Consider the following 23,449-nt stretch of genomic DNA (forward strand, 5'->3'; position numbering starts at 1 on the left):
ATAATGATAATAATTATTATTACTATTTATTTATATAGCACTTTTCAAAACAAAGTTACAAAGTGCTTTACAAGACAAAGAAAAAAATGGTAGACAAACAATGATAAAAAACAATTTAAAAACAGTTTAAACATTAAACAAGATCCCCGTGTTGGTAGGCAATGGAATAGGCCGCCATGCTGCCCTGACTCTCCATATTACAATATTTTTGACTGAATACATTGATATCAATCATGTGATTGTACAATAATTATGTGACGATGTGGTCATAAGATATTTGTACACAATACCATAATGAGAAATGATCATTAGTCATGTGGATATGATGGCCAAGCAGGTAAAGGCGTTCATTGTTCATTTCATTCAGCTAAAACGATCCAGTGCAGTAATTTCAGAAAATGTTATCTGTCTACTATTAAGCAGCCTTTAACACAAGGGAATTTCAACATTTAAATTATATCACAATATTACGGTAACCAGAATCCCAGGTGATACCTGGTGATCCTGGGATCAATAATATATTGATATATCAGCCAGCTTTATGTAATAGAGTGTCCACTATAATATATTAAGACATTTAGTTTCCAAAATCTCCACGCCTTATAAGGTCCTCTGCACCAGATTGCCGAATTCATTCACCGGTGGCCAACACAAGCATCGCCTGTTGAGGGTTAACACACTGACGGCTGGTGAACGACTCCATCTTCGGAAAGTCAGATGGTTGATGCGTTTCAACCGCAAACCCTTTCTCTTTTTCACCTGCATTGGCGATATCGACGTCAGGCTCCATTAGCGACAGTGCAAGGCGTTGTAGATTGCCAAACCGAGCTCGCTTGCGCAGAGCCGTTAAATTTATTACCTTCAGAGGATCTTATCTACACCGCGACAGGGAAGTTGATGCAGTGAGGTGCTTGTGACAAGGTGCTCGTGCTTCCTCTAGTAGGTATACGGCCTTGTCTGCACAAAGTCACGATGTGTCTGTTTACCGCTACAGGTCTAACCGGGCTATATTTGGCAGCACTATTAGGCACACCTGCATATGGTGGTGAAGAATATGGCATTTCTCTTTATTAATCTTTATGCATAGTCGCTCAATGCTCAGTGCAACTCTCAGTAAGGTCTAACCTCTGATATGTCTCACCATATAAAAAATAAAGTCAACCCATAAACATAGAAAATAGGATACTGCTTGGACTTCATATACAATATAGAGCAGCCCATGAAAGCAAGAGGTATGCGAGGGGGCCTAAGCATGCACAAATTATGGCTCGGTAAGCTGGGATATTGAGTGAGTCAGAGTGCCTGGAGCTATGGGGATGCTCCGGGCCCTCCTGCTGGCAAAGCTTGATATCTTAGCCTATACCACGCTTAATGCAGGCGATAATTTCCGGTCCCCTGTTGTTTTCACCACGCATGGAACAGCTCTTCTTTTTCCTCTGGTTTACAACATCTTTACATGAGGTGCAGGGTTGTAATGATACAAGTGCGTATCCATATGCAAAAGTCAAGCAGTCCTTTTATTGCCGCTGTCTAAACTGTGGTTGCATTATATTGGACCCTGCAGTTGCTTAGCAAACATGGGATCTCCTGCTGCAGTGGCGGAGTGCTGGAGTCAAAGATGGGATTATTAAAAGTGACAAGTCATTTCTAAGTCACTTTGGTTTAATCAACAAGCGCCATGCTGCATAATGTGGACACAAGCTGTTGGGAATGTTTATCAGCCGAGAAAGTTTTTTTGAGGGGATCCCCCCCCCCCTTTTGTAAGTTGTAGCCGGCCAATTACCCCACTCTTCCGAGCCGTCCCAGTCGCTGCTCCACCCCCTCTGCCAGTCAGGGGAGGGCTGCAGACTACCACATGCCTCCTCTGATACATGTGGACTCGCCAGCCTCTTCTTTTCACCTGACATGAGGAGTTTCACCAGAGGGACGTAGCGTTCGGGAGGATCACGCTATTCCCCCCAGTTCCCCCTCCCCCCTGAACAGGCGCCCTGACCGACCAGAGAAGGCGCTAGTGCAGCGACCAGGACACATACCCACATCCGGTTTCCCACCCGCAGACACGGCCAATTGTGTCTGTAGGGACGCCCGACCAAGTCGGCAGTAACACGGGATTCGAACCGGCGATCCCCATGTTGGTAGGCAATGGAATAGACCACCACGCCACCCGGACGCCCCAGATAGTTATTTTTGACACGCTGTTTTTATCACCAATAAGTCATAGTTGAAATCAAGGTTGCTATCATCATGACCATTCACTGGTATGGGTGTGTGTGTGTGTGGGGGGGGGGGGTTAGATTAAAAGCAGTCATCCTCTTCTATTTTAGTGCTGAAAATGCTGCACAATGTTCCACATTTTTAGCCCAAGAGTGTTAATGCGTTTTATTGCAACAATCTAGTTTGCAGCACTTTCCTTGGAACTGTAAATCTCATCAAAATGCATTTGTGTTATTTGTTGTACTATATTAATCTCCCCGGAGGCTGCAAAAAATATGCACAACCAGAATACTGTTTGGATAGTATTTCACACGCTATCGATTCTATTTCCATCCCCATTCTTTTAAGGACTTTCATTCATACCTGCTGCTGCTTGCTTCCTGTATTTGAGCAATATGTGGGGTTTAAGATATTGGTTTTGGGTACACATTATTTGTTAACAAGATCATTTAGAAAATGGGAGAATTGATGGATGGATGTTTGTTCTGCTTCCCCCCCCCTCAAAAAAATACTCCATCTGAGAGAGAGAGAGAGAGAGAGAGAGAGAGAGAGAGAGAGAGAGAGAGAGAGAGAGAGAGAGAGAGAGAGAGAGAGAGAGAGAGAGAGAGAGAGAGAGAGAGAGAGAGAGAGAGAGAGAGAGAGAGAGAGAGAGAGAGAGAGAGAGAGAGAGAGAGAGAGAGAGAGAGAGAGATTTTTCCACATTAGGTTCCAACTGGTCCCTGTGCTGTTGAGCAGGTCTCTCCCAATGATGTCACCGAGGGCGCCTGTTGGCTTTTTTCGCCTGGCGTCTCTCTGCAAACTGCAGCTGAAAGCGGTGATATCGAGAGGCTCTGTGGCAATTACAGCTAGCCATTCTGTCTCCCGTGGGGTTGAATGCCACTAACAAGCCATCAGGACCTTTTTGCTGGTGCCTTCCTTAATTACCAACAATAACAACAACAACAACAAGAATGTGCACACTGCACCAGTCGCACAACTCAATGCAAGGTGTAAGCAGTCTACAGCAGGAGCTGCATAATGAATGAGGGCAGTATGATAATGTCAGAGGTCACCACATCCAGCGCCACAAAATATAATGTTGTTGGAGATAGCCAATAGCTGAATCCAACAATGATTCACCAGTAGAAAAAGCTACTCTGTACAAATAGCCATTTGGGAATGGTCAAGTCTTTACTTACAATGATACTGTGACTACTTCGATGCCAGTCGTGATCTGTATTGACGGAGAAGTGGCTGCACACAGCTCCCTGGAAAGCCAATGCAGCAGACAAAAGGAGTAATCTACATGCATTGATAAGACGAGAGTGAAAATCCCCTATTCCTCCCGAGGCGGATTTTCTCTCATGTGTGTCAGTGTCACAGGCGTGTGAGAGAGATCCCACCGGTAAAGCCCTGCTCGGTAGACTCTGATTTCTGTGCAAATATTTGGAATGATTCAGTGCTGTCCTTAAAATATCATATCAAAGCATGAGTCATCCAGTTTCCTAGTTCGTGCATGAGAAACGTTTTAGCCGATACTCATTCTCTTCCAAATTGCACAAGGTAGATTTATTTTATTTGCAGTTTTACACAGGTAAGCGCGTAAGGGAGTATACTCAGAGTGGGTTTGTGGTTTGCCTGCAGTTTTTCAGTGGTTTGTCGTGCATGCACTAATCCTGAGTTACAATGACATAGTGAGGGAAAAGCCACTGAAAGTCCATGACATAATTTTGTGCCTTATGAACAATAACCTAGTCTCAGACACACTTTACGTAGTCAAACATGGCAAGTCCGATTCCTGTATCGTATGCTTTCTTCTGGGTTGTTGTTTCTGCTGGTTATGATGTACTCTCCGCAGGAGTGCTCAGCCCACTTAGTGTGCAGCCACCACTTAGTCCAGTGTCCTTAATAAACCAGTAGGGCCAGAAAGTGAGGAAATCACTTTGACAGGGTCTCTAATGTCATGGTCTTTCGACTCGGCCCCCGTTGCTACGTGTCTTTATCCTGTTGTGATATAGGTGACACATTTGAACAACGAGTTGTGTGTCCTTCAGTCCCTCCTCGTTCACCAAACACTTATACAGGAGCTCAGGTGACATCAGAGTGACATCCATTCCATCCATTATCCAAGCTGCTTATCTGAATTCGGGTTGCGGGATGCAGGAGCCTATCCCAGCAGTCATTGGGCAGCAGGTGGAGAGACAGCACAGGCTGCTCGTCCATCACGGGGCCCACACATTCACACCTAGGGACAATTTAGTATGGCCGATTCACCTGACCTATACATGTCTTTGGACTGTGGGATAAATGGCGAGGGTTACCTCAGGACAGGCATCCGGCGTAAAACCTTTGCGGATCATAAATCAGATTTGGGGCGGAACGGTGGCGCAATGGTTAGCGTGGTTGCCTCACAGCAAGAATGTCCTGGGTTCGAACGCCGGGGATTTCCAACCTTGGGGGTCATCCCGGGTCGTCCTCTGTGTGGAGTTTGCTTGTTCTCCCCGTGTCTGTGTGCGTTTCCTCCGGGTGCTCCGGTTTTCTCCCAGAGCGACATGTTATTTATTTATTTATTTATTGGAAGTTTTTTCGCCCTTTTTCCCCCCAATTGTATCCAGCCAATTACCCCACTCCTCCGAGCCGTCCCGGTCACTGCTCCACCCCCTCTGCTGATCCGGGGAGGGCTGCAGACTACCACAATGCTTTCTCCGATACATGTGGAGTCACCAGGAGCTTCTTTTCACCTGACAGTGAGGAGTTTCGCCAGGGGAACATAGCACGTGGGAGGATCACGCTATTCCCTCCAGTGCCTCCTTTCCCCCCGAACAGGTGCCCTGACTAACCAGAGGAGGCGCAAGTGCAGCGACCAGGTTCACTTACCCACATCCGGCTTCCCACCCGCAGACACGGCCAATTGTGTCTGTAGGGACACCCGACCAAGCCGAAGGTAACACAAGGATTTGAACCGGCGATCTCCGTGTTGGTAGGCAACGGAATAGACTGCCACTCCACCCAGACGCCCCCCAGAGTGACACGTTTTGAGCTGAGTTTCTCACCGTATGTCAGCATACCGTGTAATGGATGTGTCGTCCTCCTGTTGTTATCATTGCTGACTCGAGCCCACTCTGCAGTTTAATTGTTACCATGTCTAATGATGATGAATCTCACTTTCTGCCAGTGCAAGGCTCAGGCCTCCTACAGTCCACAGATTGGAGTACGCTTTTAAAAATTACCCTCGCCACAAATGCGTGCTATCCCAGCAAATCTAATGAAGGTAACCCATTTAATCAACTGTTTGTCCCTGTTCTCTTCTCAAATGAATCCAAGAGGTAGCAGCAAAGTGGCACTTCCCCCATTATGCGGCATGCTGATGAATTAGTGTGACTAATATATTCTGAGGACCTCCCAACATCTTTGCAGCTAATGGGTGGCTATAGATCTTTTTTTGGATTTAGTTCATGTTGGCCTTTTAAACTGCTGTGTATCCAAGGATGGAGGAATGACATTTTGCTTTCCGGACTGTGACCTTGTCAAATATGTCTGCAAAGCATGTGTATGCATGCACACACAGACACACACATACAAACACACACATACACATAAAGTGTGTTAGTAAGGTGTTGGTCCACTGAGAGCCTCCAGAACAGCTTCAGTGCTCCTTGTCATAGATTCTACAAGTCTCTGAACGCTACTGGAGGGATGAGCACCATTCTTCCGAAAGATATTCCCTCATTTGGTGTTTTGATGATGGTGGCAGACAGCGCTGTCTCACACGTCGGTCCAAAATCTCACATAGGTGTTCAATTGAGCTTAGCTCTGGTGACTGTGAAGGCCATAGCATATGAGATACATCATTTTCATCCTCATCAAACCATTCAGTAACCCCTCGTACCCTGTGGGTGGGGGCATTGTCATCCAGGAAGAGACCACTCCCATCAGGATAGAGATGTTTCACCACAGGATAAAGGTGGTCACTCAGAATAACTTTGTATTGATTTGTGTTCAACGTTGCCCCCCCACAGCATAGCAGAGCCCCTGGACCGCCTCACTGTAGCGGTCACGCATTCAGGTTTTTCCTTTAATGTGTCTCCCGTCTGTGTGTGTGTGTGTGTGTGTGTGTGTGTGTGTGTGTGTGTGTGTGTGTGTGTGTGTGTGTGTGTGTGTGTGTATCTATATATCGATATATATCTATATATATACGTATCTATATCTGTATGTATGTATGTATGTATGTATGTATGTGTATGTGTGTGTATGTATATATATATATATGTGGGCTGTTAAAATTAATGTGTCAATGCATGTGATTAATTTGAGATGTTTAACGCGTTAATTAAAAATAATGCAATTAACTTCAATGACATAGTACGCACACGCAAGGCTTATTACCTGCCTTGCTAGCTAGCTGAGGGGGAGAAAGATTTATTTCTCGGTGGAAATTTTACTTTCAAAAAGTTTCTGGATGGTACTTTGGACGAAACAAATGTAATATGCATAGTTTGCAAAGCCGAGTAATTGATCGTTGAAGTATCACGCCAGGGCAAAACATCTGAAGACCGAGACAAAAGGTGGGCTAAGTCAACAACCTACACTGCAGCAGTTTGGCCACTGAGGTCGATCAATGGCCAAAACAACCCTTGACAAGACAACGGAGGAATTAGCTAAATGGATAGCCAACGACTTTCGCTCGATTAACACGGTAGAAGACGATGGACATGTCTTATATTCCACCATCAAGAGGAGCCGTTGTGTCCATAATCCATGTGTTGTATGACAACGAGAGGGCCATTAAGATGAACATGCTGGAACAAGCGAAAGCTGCCACTCTGACTGCGGATTACTGGGCTTCAATCAGCAACAACAACTACTTGGGTGTAGCAGCGCATCTGATTTGCTCTCATGGGAGCAAATTTGGATTTGCTTTCCTTTTGCCGTAACTTAAAAAAAACCACAGAACGACACTACATAGGCATGTGCTGATTATTTTTTGGATGTGGCAAAGGATTGGAATGGAAAATTAAAGAAAAGTGAACCCCATTGGCACAGAAAGTGGCCGAAACATGATTGCAGTCGCAAGGCGTGTCCCATTTGAGCACCTGCTCTGCTCTACGGATGGTTTGCAAAGATCAGTTACAGTTTCCCTACGCGATAGTGGAGTTGATGGTGTTCTGGCCAAGTGTCGCAAGATTGTAGATCGCAAGATTGGCACTTCCAGGCATAGTCCATCAAATGTGCAGGAATTAGGAGTACAGCCAACAGCACATGGACAGAAGCAAGACTCGCTTGTTCGAGATGTGGCAACAAGATTGAATTCTACCCTAGAAATGGTGAAGCGGATCCAAAGAAATAAATCGCCTCTGGCCGCTACCCTGCCTCAGCGAAATAGCAAACTTTCCATGTTGACCACATTGAAGCTTGACAGGCTGCAATAGCTGGAAGCACTGCTTCAACCTAGCAGGTAATAATTCTCCCTATGCTCACTGTGGGTGCTGACAAAAAATGGCATATCACTCTCTAATTACGACATTTACTAGTATGTTGAAAACGTCTTTTATCTGTCATTACAGATATATCACTGAGCTCCTGGGGGGAGAGCAGCACATTTCCTGTTCGGTTGTTTTACCTGCATTGTGGCAGTTATTCAGAGTCATGCAACCCTCAGGTGATTGATCCCGTCTATGGTGTGAGATGCAAGAAAGCATTCACAGCAGTCTTGGCTACGTAGAGCGACAGCAGCAACATGAAATGACTATAGACCCGAGATTTCAAGACCTAAAGTGCATTCCCAGGGGTGAATGGGATGTGGTGTGGTGTTAACTTGATAATGGGAGAGAGGCAACAATAATCTATAGAGGCAGAAGAGCGGCAACTACCAAGGAAGGGGATGGTGTCCCTCCTGCTTGGTTCCTTTGATTCCGAAGCAGACGAAGGGGAGGACTCCGTTGCAAATTGTGCGGCTGCTTATAAAGCAGAGCTCAAAATTGGCATGACAGGGGTCGTGGTCAAAGAGAGAAGGGGCACATGCCAGGTTGGCACATGATTCCTCCTAAATACCTGTCAGCACCTGCAACCACAGTGCCCTGTGACTTGCAGGACATATTTTGCAAACAAAAAGAGGGCCGCTTTGTCATCTGAACATGTGAACCGACTGGTCTGTCTCAGTGAATGGCTGCATAGAAAGGAGAATTAGCATCTGTCTCTATAGAAGAAGATAGAATATTAACATTTTGAATTCTCTGTGGACTGTGGACAGCTGAGGTGAAAATGCAGCTGGCACTTTAACCTAAAGATATTTTTGGTATTATTGGGTGCATGCAGAGAAAGCAGAATTTTGTTGCAGTTATGTGACATTTGTATTATGATTGAAAGGCAAAAATGCTATGAAACAATATTTTATTTGGTTTACCTTTGTATCTCCCTCTAGTAATTCCAAAAGCATCAAATGTTGTTGGTTATTATTAAGGGTATACAGAGAAAGCAGATTTTTATTTGCAGGAATGTTGCTTTTATGTTGAATGCAAAGAAAATGCCCTTAAACTATTCTACTTGATATACCTCTTTTGTATTGATTTCTCATCAATTTGGGGGAAGTTTCATTCCGAATTCAAATCTTTTCGATTTTAAATGTTTGGAAAAAAATGCAGTTAATTACAGCAATTTTTGCAATTAATTTTTTTTTTTATCGATTCACAGTCCTAATATATATATATATATACACACACACACACACACACACACACACACACACACACACACACACACCCAGACACACACACTACCCCCTCTTCTTGTCAAAGTGATGGAGACTTTAATTTCTCGTCCAAGCCGATGACACCGTAGAATAAGTGTTTATGGAATGTGTGCTGGTTATATTAGGTTAGGTTATATTAAGATCACACTAGAGGAGGATTCAAGGCTATTTGAGCACCGCCTAAGGTCCTATTAGTATGCATGTTGTGTTTTTCGACTTCCACCGAGAGCGTGAGGTACACACACACACACACACACACACACGTTGTAAATACCAGTCGGAGCTTTTGGACGGGGATGCAGCTGTCTTTCAAGACATTCCCTGTGTGTCTCTGTACAGCCGTAGATTGTGGCGAGGAAGTGGAGAGATGAGAATATTGGATGTGAAGTTGCCTATCTTTAACCAGACCGCCTGCCGGGGCAAATTCTGCCCAGCATTAGATTAACGGTAACAAAAGCCTCTTTCAGTATCTAACCTGATTATATTGAATCCATCAAAATAATCAGAGGGCATCAAGTGAAAAGTTAACGTGTGTGTGTGTGTGTGTGTGTGTGTGTGTGTGTGTGTGTGTGTGTGTGTGTGTGTGTGTTTTCAATTCACTAAGGCCTAGATCTGGTGTGTTGCTACAGTGCTCCCATTGGCTCTTACAAGAGATGAACAGCTGAGATGATGCCATTGCTCCGTGTGCTGAAGTGACAGACTTAACTGTGTTTAAACACTGCTGGCAGGGCTATAGGAGACCTCATGTGTTCCACTGACTTGAGATCGCAGGGTTTCCTCTGGGTGCTCAGGTTTCATCCCACCATCAAAAAACATGTATGTTGGGTGTCAGGGGTAGCGTAGCAGTCTATTCCGCTGCCTACCAACACAGGGATCACCGGCTTGAATCCCCTCGTTACCTCCGGCTCGGTCGGGCATCCCGTGTCTGCGGGATGGAAATTGGATGTGGGTATGTGTCCTAGTCGTTGCACTAGTGCCTCCTCTGGTCGGTCGGGGCACCTGTTCGGGGAGGAGGGGAAAGTGGGGGAATAGCGTGATCCTCCCACATGCTACACCCCCCTGGAGAAACTCCTCACTGTCAGGGAAAAGAAGCGGCTGGCTACTGCATGTTAGGGTTAATACTCTTGTTTGTGTCCCTGACCAAGACATGGCCGGAAGAACTGGAGTTGGGCCCCGGGCGCTGCACGGCGGCCGCCCTCTGCTCCTAGCCACAGTGTGTGTTGGGTTGGGCTAAATGCAGAGGATGAATTTCCCCATGAGGATTAATGAAGCACATCCCTCTCTTATCTCTCTCTTATGATCTCTGATGACCTCTGTCCACCAGGAAGCTAAAGGTCACAGTCTGGACATAGACCATTTGTAGGGAATCATGCTGTATTTACAGTATGTCGGAGGAATCATTTCCAAAGGTGATGTTTATGCCAAGGTTACACAACAGTTGTATAGGCCTGTTGTTATAATCCATGATTTTGCAAGGAATAATTTCAAAATTTGCAGAATTTTTTTTTGCATAGGACACGAAAAACTCAGGTTCCCCAGATGAGCTTGTTGATGGGAGAAAACCAAACGGTTAAAGGGTCATACCCTGACCAGAGGTCCTTATCCCCCATGGTACTTCAGCACCCACTATGCAGCCAGTCTTCTTTCTGCCCTTGTTGGCAAAATGGAAAACAGCAGCAGCTGTGAATTTGAGATGGTTGAGAATGAAAAGTCATCAGATTTCTCGGATTTGGGTGAAACACATCCTACTGTGGGCTAGAAGAGAGCTGGAGTTGCACAGTAACGGCGTTGTAAATTGACTCAAATGTTCACCCAGTGTGCCTTAGTGCCCCGATCAATAATGTTCATGGATTCTGTAGTAAACATGCTAATGTGCTCTTATTGCCCTGAGTTTCAACTAAAACATATACTCTGGAGGAGCAGTGTAAACACAATACAGGCTGGAGCAGCTGTCCAAACCCATCCCTCCCATTCTGGTCTGGTTAGTGGGTATATTTATGATGCCAGTTTGGAACACATCACACAAATATTTATAGTGGCGCTGATAGGTATGATGAAAAAAAAAATCAAATAAAAAAAATGAATCATTTAAAAACGAGTTAATCCTTAATTGGCGAGGCAAATTTTATGTTATGTTCAGGGCTGTGGATTCATTTGGAAATATTTACTGAACAGATTGTTTTTGTACAGAATCCCTGTTCTGCATAAATCACCATTTATTTTCTAAAAACATTGAAACTGAGCAAATTAAGTACTGGCAATATAATGCCAGATGGTTTATATAACTATATACAGCCTTAATAGTGTGTGTGTGTGTGTGTGTGTGTGTGTGTGTCTATATATATATAAAATATTCACACACAATACTAGGGCTGTTGATCAATTAAGAAAATTAACTAATTAAATGCACAATTTGCTGTGGTTAATCAATTATTTATCGATTCCCCCCCTTAAGACTGAAACTTGTAATAATGCATATTAAAATGTAAAATCACTGAATCAATGTAGAATCAGCACAACGGAAGTATATTTAAATTCAAATAGCATCTTTTTAACTTTGAACACAGATTCTCTCCTGTGAACTACAGATGTTCAATAAAACTATATCAAGGCCGTCAAAACTGACTGTCGGCTTGAAAGGCATATTTCTTCTATACACTAACAGAAATAATAATGAAACCCAGGCCTAAAGTATCAGTTGAATTTCAAAACCATCAAGGCCATTAAAAGTAGATGTCAGCTTAGAAGGCGATAATTTCTTGTATGCACCAATATAATCGATAATTAACAACAAAAAATGTGTTCCATGTTCAAGTGCCAGTTGAATTTAAAGTATCGTGAATTCACGATATCCATTACGCGTTCATACTGGTTTATCACAGAACCCAATATGCGGCCCAATGGCACAGCGTAGTACTAGAATATCTAATGTTCTCCATGAGGGGATGAGAGCTGGGAACAAATAAAGCCTTCTGCTGTGAGAAAAAAGAGATGAAGGTTACGCACTGTAACAGAGGAACAGAGCAGGGGAAATAGACCTATCCATGCGCCAACAAGCAGGAAGGAGAGTGCACAACCGAATCCCCCCCATATGCCTGTCAAACAGCCTCGCATAGCCACCACTTCCTAGCAAACAAAACACAGCTGCATTAATTGCATTAATTTTTTTTGAACGCATTAAATATTTCAAATTTATCCAGGCTCTGAAGGAAATGGGGGGGGGGGGGTGTTGAGGTTTTTTTTTTTTTGGAGAGTTATCTCATTTGAATGACTTACTCTCATTTGAACAACTTAGTATCTTATTTGAACGACTTCGTATCTCATTTGAACAACTTCATACCTTGTTTGAATGACTTAATATTTCATTTGAACAACTTAATATCTTGTTTGAATGACTTAGTATCTCATTTGAATGATTTGCGATTGGTTTCATTTGCATAAGAAACCGACAATCACCAATCGCCTATGAAACCAGCAACAGATCATCAGTCGATGACTACTGCCAGCCAAAGAAGCTGGTTCATCCTCTTCTGCCTGTTGCCCCCCCCCTCCTCATCCTCTCTTCCATTTGTAGGAGCTTTTCATCTGTATACTCTGGCTCAAATAAATATGGGCGGCCATTGAACTCAAATGCCTCATCCACATTGTCGAAATCGGCTAAATATTCAGCCATGTTGTTGGAAATGAATTATTGCTAGCAGTTCCTCCATGTCTCAGGCTATGCTACCTCAAATGAACGGTCAGCTTTATAAGATTTGGCATGACTTCTTACTTTGTAAACATCCGAAATCACGCCCCTGCATGCAAATAGTAGCAGCAGTAAAAGGGAAGTTACAACAGAGACCGGAAGAAGCGTAAAGAAAAAGCTCTATCTCTGTAGGGATCCTTTCCATAATGTTGTCAGACGCTTATAATATCACTAAGAGAGTTTTCTGGTAATTTTTAAGGAAGTCATTCAAACGAGATTGTAAGTCATTCAAGCAAGATACTAAATTGCTCAAACGAGATGATACTAAGTCGTTCAAACGAGATAACTCCTCAAAATAAAAATCTCCTGAAATCACCCCCCCCATGTCCTTCAGAGCCTCTGCACAAATTAATTACAAAAATTCACATATTAATTTTGACAGTATATATATATAGCGTTTTTTTTCCCCAAACCGTCAATGGTGTTGTGAGTGCTCGACAAATGAGGAGCAGAATATCAACACGGATACAGGAAAAAAGATTTTAATAAAGGCCTGTACTGCAGTGTATTAAAATCTTTTTTCCTGTATCCGTGTTGATATATATGCAATATCATGATACTAAGCTGTAACAATTTCAGTATTGCAACATTTCTGGTGAATCATAATATTGAAACAAAGAACAGATGCTGTGAAGACGTCTGATGAAAGGCTTTCTACATCTCTGGATTTGAATTGTTTGACTCTTTACTCAGGAAAGTGTACTCATGTTTTGAGCTTCTGTAACACACGGAGCTTAAAATAAATGCTCTTTGTCACACATTTTCTTTGGATTATTGCATTGTCCATGTTTTGCTGTAGATTAGAGGGGGTGGAGCCTAAAAAAACATCCTAATTACATAATAATTAATCACAGTGTTTTTAATATAGGGACGTTTGCAAAATCACAATATGTATAGAACTGGCTGATAAAGAAAATGTTTCATTCCACCAAGTCAAATCCCATGTTTGTGTGAATGTACTTGCCCCCCCCCCCAAAAAAAGATTCTGATTATATGGAACAAAAAGATAAATTTTCCACACTTACATTGCTTCCACAATTGTAAGATTCATCCGTCCATCCATCCATTATCTGAACCGCTTATCCTGCTCTCAGGGTCACGGGGATGCTGGAGCCTATCCCAGCAGTCATTGGGCAGCAGGCGGGGAGACACCCTGGACAGGCTGCCAGGCCATCACAGGGCCCACACACACACACACACCCATTCATACCTACAATTTAGTGTGGCCAATTCACCTGACTTACATGTCTTTGGACTGTGGGAGGAAACTGGAGCCCCCGGAGGAAACCCACACAGACATGGGGAGAACATGCAAACTCCACACAGAGGACAACCCGGGATGACCCACCAAGGTTGGACTACCCCCAGGCTCAAACCCAGGACCTTCTTGCTGTGAGGCGACTGCGCTAACCACTGTGCCACCATACGGCCCTTGTAAGATTCAACAGAATAAATTGATTGCAAGATAAATTCTGCAATTACACAGTTGCACTCTTTCTATGTGTGAGACGTTGTGTTAAAATTGTCTCGCAGTTGTAGCGAAAGCATCACTTCTCAGTATCATGATGGGCGGATGGGAAGGTCAGGAATTTCTCAGGACAGCCCTCTAGTTTCTAAATTTTGGAAGATATTGCACACTAGGGCAACTTGGTGACCTTGGAGGAACAAGTGATATTTGGGTCTAATGAACACTCAGCCAAGTGGCATACAATGAAGACAGAGAGTTTCTTTTCCTGGACGTGACCGGGAGGGCATCGTCTGTCGACCAAAATGGATTTGGTGCAGAGTGGATAGGTTTTCCTAAACAAAGATGGTTTATCTTGAGCCCACACAAATATTTGGCATCCCACCAATGCCACTTTTATCCCACGCCAACCACAGGCTTTCAGGGAATACGGAACAAACCCACCCCTGGTTGTTGCGTACCCAGTCTTAAGATAGTGCCACATATATTAAGGGACAATGCAGTCCTCGGGGATGTTGTGTAACTAGTCATACATGTGTCTTTTCTTTTTTTTTCCCGATTTTTTCTCCCCAATTGTACTTGGCCAATTACCCCATTTTTCCGAGCTATCCCGGTCACTGCTCCACCCCCTCTGCTGATCCGAGGAGGACTGCAGACTACCACATGCGTTCTCCGATACATGTGGAGTCGCCAGCCGCTTCTTTTCACCTGACAGTGAGGAGTTTCACCAGGGAGACACAGCGCGTGGGAGGATCACACTATTCCCCCCAATTCCCCCTCCCCCCACTGACAGGCGCCCCGACCGAACAGAGGAGGCGCTAGTGCAGCGACCAGTACACACACCCACATTCAGCTTCCCACCCACAGATATGGCCAATTGTGTCTGTAGGGATGCCTGACCAAGCCGGAGGTAACACGAGGATTCGAACCGGCGATCCCCGTGTTGGTAGGCAACGGAATAGAGCGCCACACCACCCGGGCGCCCGTACATGTTGTGTCTTAAGCCATCACATTTAGTGGAACGCTGGGTGAAATTAGTAAAATATGTTTGTTTCAGTTAGGTTACTCGAGAGCTTGATGCTGTTGGCAGTGCAGTTTGTACACCCACAGTCACACGTTATTTCTGCATACTGGAGAGGGAGAACTGTTCCGCTTCAGCTTAGATATGCTGTATTTCAACTCTAAGAAGTGGGAACACCACCTTGCAGTTTCTTTTAAAGTAATCTAATGTAAATTTGATTATGTCTGTGCTATTGATTATCTGGTGTTTTGTTATTTTTCACTTGAGCTCCTATGGGTTTTTTTTTGTTTGATGCCTGGCAGAAAAATAAGATAAAATAATAAATAAAGATGAATAATAAAGTAATAAACAAAATAAAAAGATAGTAACGATAAATAATAATAAAAAAAGATAATAATAATAATGCCTGTAAACATTTTCGGTTGAGCACCTCCCGACACTGCGTTTTAAAGATAAATAAAAAATAAATAAATTGAAAAATCTGTCTGGTTCCTGCTTTCTGGCTGCCACCTAATAAAAATGAGTTTACATGGTCTGAACTTCCCTGTTCTCAGCATTGTCAATGTGATTGGCATGTGATGGTAACACTACCTCAGGCCTTGAGGTCGCTCCATTGTCATTTGGTTTCTTGGTCAAGTGAAGTTGCCGTTGGTTCTGGTTGGTATTCACACGAGGCTGTAGTGAGTTAGACCGCATGGGGCCCAGAGGAGTCGTGAGTCTCTTCTCTGATGTGTGCCAGCGGGTTTCTGAATGGTTTGGACTCATTGCCGCAGTATTGCTATATTCATGCAGACGTTTAGCACCGAGTGGACTGTTGTTAATATGCTAGATAAACCTGCTCCAGGGGTATTCTGGGGCAATTGCCTGCATACAACTCAAACACACATCACCTGACTCAGTTGTTGGCTCAGGATTTAAATTATACAGTGATAGCCTGTACTGTACAAAGCGAAAAAACAATGGCGTCGGATGGAACGCTCCATATGGCTGTCGTGTCAGGGAGAGCGGTACTTCCGAGAGAAGTGACGAACGCGCTAAGTGTATTTTGTCACACAGGGCTGTGATGGCAGTGCGGGTGTTAAATCTGAGCTGGACCGGGGTCAAACCCTCTGCCAGCGGTTTGGAGGAATCATAATAATGATGACAGTCTTTTTTTTCCTACATGTCAGTCTGCGTCTTCTCACAATCTCCTGCGTACACAGGTTTTCCTTGGCTGAAAGCACGCATCGTTAGAGGAGTAAACACAGGTCTACTCTTCTATAACCTTGGACAACTCCTATTATTTCTAAGCCATTACTGAGCGGGCAGTGCAGATGTGTCCAGCCCATCGACCGTCACTAGTAGTAGATATTTTACCGAGAAGCGTTAAGGCAATACAGAGATTTCATTGGGAGACATCACCAGGGAAATACATGCACAATGGCCTCTCTTTGATTGCACGTGGAGTTTGCATGTTCTCTCAGTGTTCACACAGGTTCCCAACCTGGGGTTAAACTTATCTCTCCCACAATTTAACTATCAAAGAAAGCCACTTTATTTTGTCGTTTTACAGTTGCAATGAAATTTGTTCTCTGCATTTCACCCATCCTATTACCCAGCTGCAGCACCCGGGGACCAACTCCAGTTCTTCTTTCCATTGCCTTGCTCGGGGGCACAGACAGGAGGGGTATTAACCCTAATATGCATGTCTTTTTGATGGTGGGAGGAAACCGGAGCATCCGGAGGAATCCTACGCAGACATAGGGAAAACATGCAAACTCCACCGAAGAAAGGACCTGGGATGGCCTGGGGTTCGAACCCAGGCTCGTCTTACAGTGAGACAACAGTGTTAACCACTGGGCCACCGTGCCACCCTATATGCATGTCAGCTGAATAGGAGACTCCCAATAATGTCCATACTACTACTACTATTACTTTCGGGTCACCACAGCAGATCATCCATTTCCATCTCTTACTGTCCTCTGCATCTTCCTCTGTCACACCTGCCACCTGCATGTCTTCTCTCACCACATCCATAAACCTCCTCTTTGGCCTCCCTGGCAGCTCCATATTCAGCATCCTTCTCCCAATATACCCGGCGTGTCCATACTACGTTTAAAATGTGAGGGAGAAAGTGTCAGGGTACTAAGTTCTGCATTGAACAGCTGGTGAAGACGTTTTTCCGCTTGCACCCAATGTCTGCCGCCTGCCCACCCCCCACCCCCACCCCATAATCCCAAATTGGATTAAGCAGGTAGCGAGAATAAATGGAGGATAACTTAATATCACTTCCCCTTTAGGTTTCATGCTGCGTGGATTTTGTAGAACTTAAACCTTAAATCCTCTTCCTGGAAGGGATTTATTTTTATTTTTTCACATTGATACGACAAAGTTGGCATTCTCTATTGTTACGAGGTCAGCAATCCATGATAATAACAATGCTGATATTTTAAAAGAGAAATGGAAATGTGTAGAAAAGATGGCAAAGAAATGAACAAAATACTAAATGGCTATTGTGCAGACATTCATTAAAACTATTGGGAAAAAAAACACAGACCAGCAAATAGAAGCAACACAAATAGATAAACAAACAAATGGGTAAATAAGATGCATTTAAGGCTAGCTAATCTAGAGGAAGTTATATTTTTATAATTTGATTAAAATATACAGACATCAATATACAAGTGCCACTGGAGCAGATGGTCGTTGTAGTCCTCCATTAACGAGTGGTAGTTTAAGATCCCCATTTATTGGGGAAGGTTTACTTGATAATCACCACCATACTGAAAATATACAATTTCAATTACACAACTGCAACATGATGTAACAAAGTCAAACATTTATTTTTATGGCATTTTTTACTACACTTCTTCACACCCAACTAACTGAGTGCGTTCCTGAGAGTGTGGAAAATAAAGTGCGCTTATTTTGTATCAGACGGGCAAATGAAAACCAACTATTAGATTAGAAGTTAACAACCGACTCAAACGACAATCATCAGCTCACTTCCTTTACGCCCCCGGATACTTAAAAGTAAATCTTATCGGTTTCAAATGAAGACTAAAGCAGAAAGAAAGCATCCTGTATGAACACTGTCATTGAAACTGACTGCTGTATTCTGTACACAAGTTCACAGTTCAAGTCCTTATCACCGACCATAGCCTATTTTGCAAGTGTGTAGGGTAGCTATTTCTCCACAAACTGAAGGATTTCTGCTTTCTCGCTACTCCATTTATTTCTTCTTCCATCTATTACTTTAGATGCAGTCTTTCACTCTCTATGCAAGTGCAAGGTGAAGTGGCAGATGCCAACTACTGGCCAACACAATGATGCATCCCTAGCTAACTGTAAACATCCTACATAGTCAGCTTGATGCTAATCAGTGTCTGAATATCCCACTTACAGTTTGACAGCATTATATCTCGGTACGGTATCTAGATAGATATGATCCCAGCGGTGTTGCAATTAAAAATTGTAGAATGGTGTTTTTGAAATATTTTCCGTGGCTGTGGGAGAGATGCAGGCATGCAGATGTTCATGCCCAGATGTATACTCTTGTGTGTTAAGGGCATCAGTGATTTGTCATACTCTAGGGCTTCCTGGACACAAGTGTGAGTTCCAAATACTTGACAGAAAGACGATTTTGCATACTGGCTATCATAGCTCACGGGGTTTTGAACAGCAAGATCCAAATTGGACAGAACTTTTCTTGGCAGGTCTCTCCGGTTTGCAGAGAACCTCATGCAGCGGTCAGTTACCCTTGTGACTCATTCAACCTGTGCTCACCGTGCCCCCTGGTGGACGCAGCCATCCGCCAGTGTTGAGGCTTAAGTTGCAGATGTGGCAGTGTATGGTGGTGCAGAGGCTGATAAGGATGATGAAAGCTGCCACGTTATCGTCATCGATGGACCAGGTCGTGGCGGTGAAACCCCTCGTCACGGCCCAGCTGTAATGATTTAATTTTCCGCTCAAATTTCCATTTGCTGTAAAGCGCTGGCATAATCTAGGGTTGCATTAGCATCGTCTTGGGTTTCCAGACTGAGATGACCAGAGACAAAAAAAGAAGAAGAAAGATTTCCTATCTTTGAAAGAAAGAGGAGGATTACATTAATAATGCGTGGAGGCGTTTCGTCATTATGGAGCCGTCAATGGTGCAGTCACAATACAAATTTCCCATCATGGAAATGACTTGGCCTAAGCTCATCTATTATATATGCCAGTGGGCTGCTTATTGGTGAAGGCCATTGTGTCGTTTCTAAATACCCCAAACAAAAGCCAGGTTGGGTCACAAACACATTGGTGTTACGTACGTTATGTAAAACGTGTGTGGGCTCGCTCCCGGGGGAAGAACCTCTCTGTTCTTATCTGCGGATTAAGCCCCTGTGTACATTAGCTCTTGCTTTTAGAAGTGGAATTTAGGTCATTCGTTTTGTGACAGTAATGATGAGCTGCCGCGTCGCGTGGCCTGGCAATGGGTTCTATGCTACATAACGTGTTTTGGGGGAATATTCTGGATGGCAGACGCGGCTATGGGTGAATTTCATGGACTGTGCTTTGAGGTTTACTTGCTTTTAGCCTACTTTGTAAACACAATGCCCTGATTAGGTAATGGAGATTTTGCCCTAGAAAACCATTTCCTGATAATTGTTTACCTTTTTCTCCCCACTAGATTTTTAAAAAAAAAAGTTTTGACCGATTTCTTAGGTGTTGCACGGTATCGGTGTTAACGCACCACATGTGTCGTGTAACAACACACATCACAGATTGTGTTAGTCTTTCCGAGTCTGCCTAGACCCAGGAAGCAGGTTCCCGCTGTACGCTCACTGAACACACGTCTAAATACTGCGTGTTGAGTGATTGCAGGGTGTAACCCTGTTTTCCGCCTCAGACTGTTTGTCTTCGCAGTTTATCCCAATTTCCTCTGGCATCTCGCGACTTTGCCGCTGATTAAGTTTCATCTGAGCTCGATCAGTGCCCGAGCTGTCACCTGTCATACGGCTTCGTTCAACAATGCCTCTGGAGCTCTGGCGCTTATTACCCCCCCTGAAGCCCCGAAGCCTCGCTCCAAATCTGTTCTGTAAAGTTTACACACACACACACTCTGGTCCCTCGTGTTATTCTGCGGCATATCCCACTCGGAAAACAAACAAAAAAATAGGCAGAGTGACAGAACGTAAGCCGTGCCCCGGTTTTCTATTATTGTGCTTTCCTGTGGTGGCAAGGCTGCCGTGTCCTCGCTCGACTCTGTGAAAGCTGAAGCCACATTCTGCCACCTTGCCGCTCTTCGAGGGCCAGTTTAGATGATGAGCCGATGTCCTGCGTGGGCGCTTATGTGTATGTGTCTCTATATCCCGTTTTCCTTAGAAGAAGAAATTTTTGTCATTGTAAATACATAAAATGAAATTCATTCTCTGCATTTAACCCATCCTAGGAGCAGTGGGCAGCCACAGTGTAGCGCCCGGGGACCAGCTCCTGTTGTTTTTTCCTACTGTCTTGGTCAGGGGCACAGACAGGAGTATTAACCCTAATATGTATGTCTGTGATGGTGGGAAGAAACCCACGTAGACACGGTAAGAACATGCAAACTCCATACAGAAAGGCCCCGGCATGGCCTGGGGTTCAAACCCAGGACCTTCTCGCTGCAAGGCAACAATGCGAACTACCGGGCCACCGTGTTGACCAGCGTATGTATTTACTGTGAGATCAAGATGACGGGCAAACCCTTGACGGTGCCATTTTATGGAATAGTTAATTTTCTGTGGAGTTTATATAACACATCCATAACAAGGGGGCCTGCCAAGACTCAGCCATATGAATCAGGGGTCATAGATAAACACTCAGTATTAACAACCCTTTTATGGAACAAAACTACATCTGTTTTCTTTCTTTTCAAACATTTTAGTTGGACTGAATTTGCCCCTGAGCTCTGAGGAATAAGCAAACTTGTTGAAGGCCATATGGCATTACGAAGCCAAATGGGATGAGAATACTTAAGAGTAAGTTTGAGACTTATTGGACAGGAGCGCCTGACCGCAAAAATAAATCTGCCCTTAATAAAACTGGTGAAACATTTCGAATTCAAATGATGTAATTTACCAACATCCCTCTACTGTGATTTGTGGTGTTAGAGCAAACAACGTATTTGTCAGCAGAACAGGTTCCACGGGGTAGTAACAGCTTGTTTGGTGACTATACTACTCCTGCCGTGCAATCCACAACAACACCCATGTTTCCAATAGTCATATGAAGGCTCAAAATATCTTTTGGTGGGGTGGCGTTCTATTCCGTTGCAAACCAACACAGGGATCGCCGGTTCGAATCCCCATGTTACCGCTGGCTTGGTCGGGTGTCCCTATAGACAATTGGCTGTGTCTGCGGGTGGGAAACTGGATGTGGGTATGTGTCCTGGTCGCTGCACTAGCACCTCCTCTGGTCGGTCGGGGCGCCTGTTCACCTGTTCGGAGGGGAGGGGGAACTGGGGGGAATACCATGATCCTCCCACACACTATGTTCCCCTGGTGAAACTCCTCACTGTCAGGTGAAAAGAAGTGGCTGGCGACTCCACCTGTATTGGAGGAGGCATGTGGTAGTCTGCAGCCCTCCCCGGATCGGCAGAGGGGGTGGAGCAGCGACCGGGATGGCTCAGAAGAGTGGGGTGAAAGGCCAAGATTCAATTGGCGAGAAAAAGGGGGGGGGGATACATATATCTTTTGGTGATTTCATAGTTTCATCACTGAATCCCAGTCTTTTTCTCTTTTTTTCAGGTGGTGCTCGTATTCGCCCTCAGCATCGGAGCCCTTGTAATATACTTCATAGATTCCTCCGAGTGAGTATATTTCTTCTCTATTTTTTTTCCAGTGTTTTATTTCACATTTATAAGTGAGGTCCTAATCTTAATCACCGGCTATGAAATTAAGTCCCGTAATCACGGATACCCTCTTGATCTTTGAGGCTCAAGCTGACCACAGATTGTCAGGCTTCACTTTAGAGTATGGTTTTCAAAGGATAACTTGATTATTATTTCATGTGCAGCATAGGCGAAATATCAGCTCGCGAGCTTGATGTCCCTTATTTGTCCATAAGATCAGAGTCTGTTGAGGCGCACTGCCTTTCAGGGGTTGTAGCCCACTGTACAAAACAACACCACCGGCCAAGATCTTAGTACACTAGTGTGGGTGCTTGACAAACCATGTCCTGTGTGTTAGTGTTACCATATCTTAAAAGCCTGTCTAGATCATTTGTTTGCTTTGAGGCTTGCAAAAGTGGTTGGAGAGACCATGCTGTATAACCTACTAGGTTTCACATTTGAGGTTGTACATTTGGCTCCTCTAGCCGTGAGGCTAGATTTATTATCAGCCTGGGAGACTCATCGTGGTTTGCTGGCGCCAACACCTAAACACTAACAAATTCTTACAGCATATGGAGTACTTTCCTGATAACCTTGAATGCTGTATGCTCCCTGCGTGGGACATGAGCATGTCTGCTGTCCCTTTTTATCTGATCCCCTGTCAGGTAACTGCGTGTGACTTACTGGCAGTTTTTCATGACAAACAGTCCTTGCCCACAGATGAAAATTGCCTAATCTCTGTAATGAAAGGGTCGGACTCTCAGACAGACAGGAAAGACGAAAGTTCCTGTGCCAGAACAATCGCCATCACTCATCGAGCTCGCAGAGGCAGGAACAGCCTCCGCTTTTTATGCTACAGTATACCATCACTATTGCCTGTTGATGTTTGGACAGGACGTGTCGTTAGAAAGTGGAACAAAATACACCAGGTTAAAAGCCCTTATGGAGCTGTAAGCACACAGAAGTTCATGTTAACAAAAACAAGAAAAGAAGTTTTTGTACTTGTAGTATCTGGGGCATGGTCCTACATAGCTGTGAGCTAGTTGTTATTTGGGATTTGCGTAGACAGCCTACTGCTGAGGGCTTGGCTTGCTCTGATGTGGTTTTGTGAGCATGGTCTCATTTCATTATCCGGACAAGCCCAGGTAGAGTTACATCCTCAGCAAGAACCATCTGTGGCCTCCCATCCTTTCCATCCTGCTTACAGTGTGCAATACCTTTTCATCTGATGAAGGGTGACCTTTGACCCCTCTCCACTGACTTTTAAGGAAGAACATCGTGTATGGCAGATGAAAAATGATACTGCAGCATCTATTTAACTACTTTGGCTTTCATATTTGTCCTTGTGCCCCACGTTATCTGCCCTATTTTCTGTTGTTATGCTCGCTTTTTCCAGTTCTCACCATTATTCAGTTGTATTTTTACATTACCTGTCAACCCAACTCGCC

General features: G+C 44.2%; 1 protein-coding gene across 2 annotated transcripts in view; it reads left to right on the plus strand.

The window, feature by feature from the left end:
* Positions 1-23,449, plus strand: part of LOC130127298 (calcium-activated potassium channel subunit alpha-1) — a 116,748-nt gene that overhangs the window by 25,191 nt on the left and 68,108 nt on the right. For both annotated transcript variants that reach the window (XM_056296897.1, XM_056296896.1), the window contains exon 3: positions 21,919-21,980. In XM_056296897.1, the coding sequence (XP_056152872.1) occupies positions 21,919-21,980 (62 nt within the window). The remainder of the gene's footprint in view (positions 1-21,918; positions 21,981-23,449) is intronic.

The sequence above is a fragment of the Lampris incognitus genome, chromosome 17 (genome assembly GCF_029633865.1).
Source record: "Lampris incognitus isolate fLamInc1 chromosome 17, fLamInc1.hap2, whole genome shotgun sequence".
NCBI classification, from domain to species: Eukaryota; Metazoa; Chordata; class Actinopteri; order Lampriformes; family Lampridae; genus Lampris; species Lampris incognitus.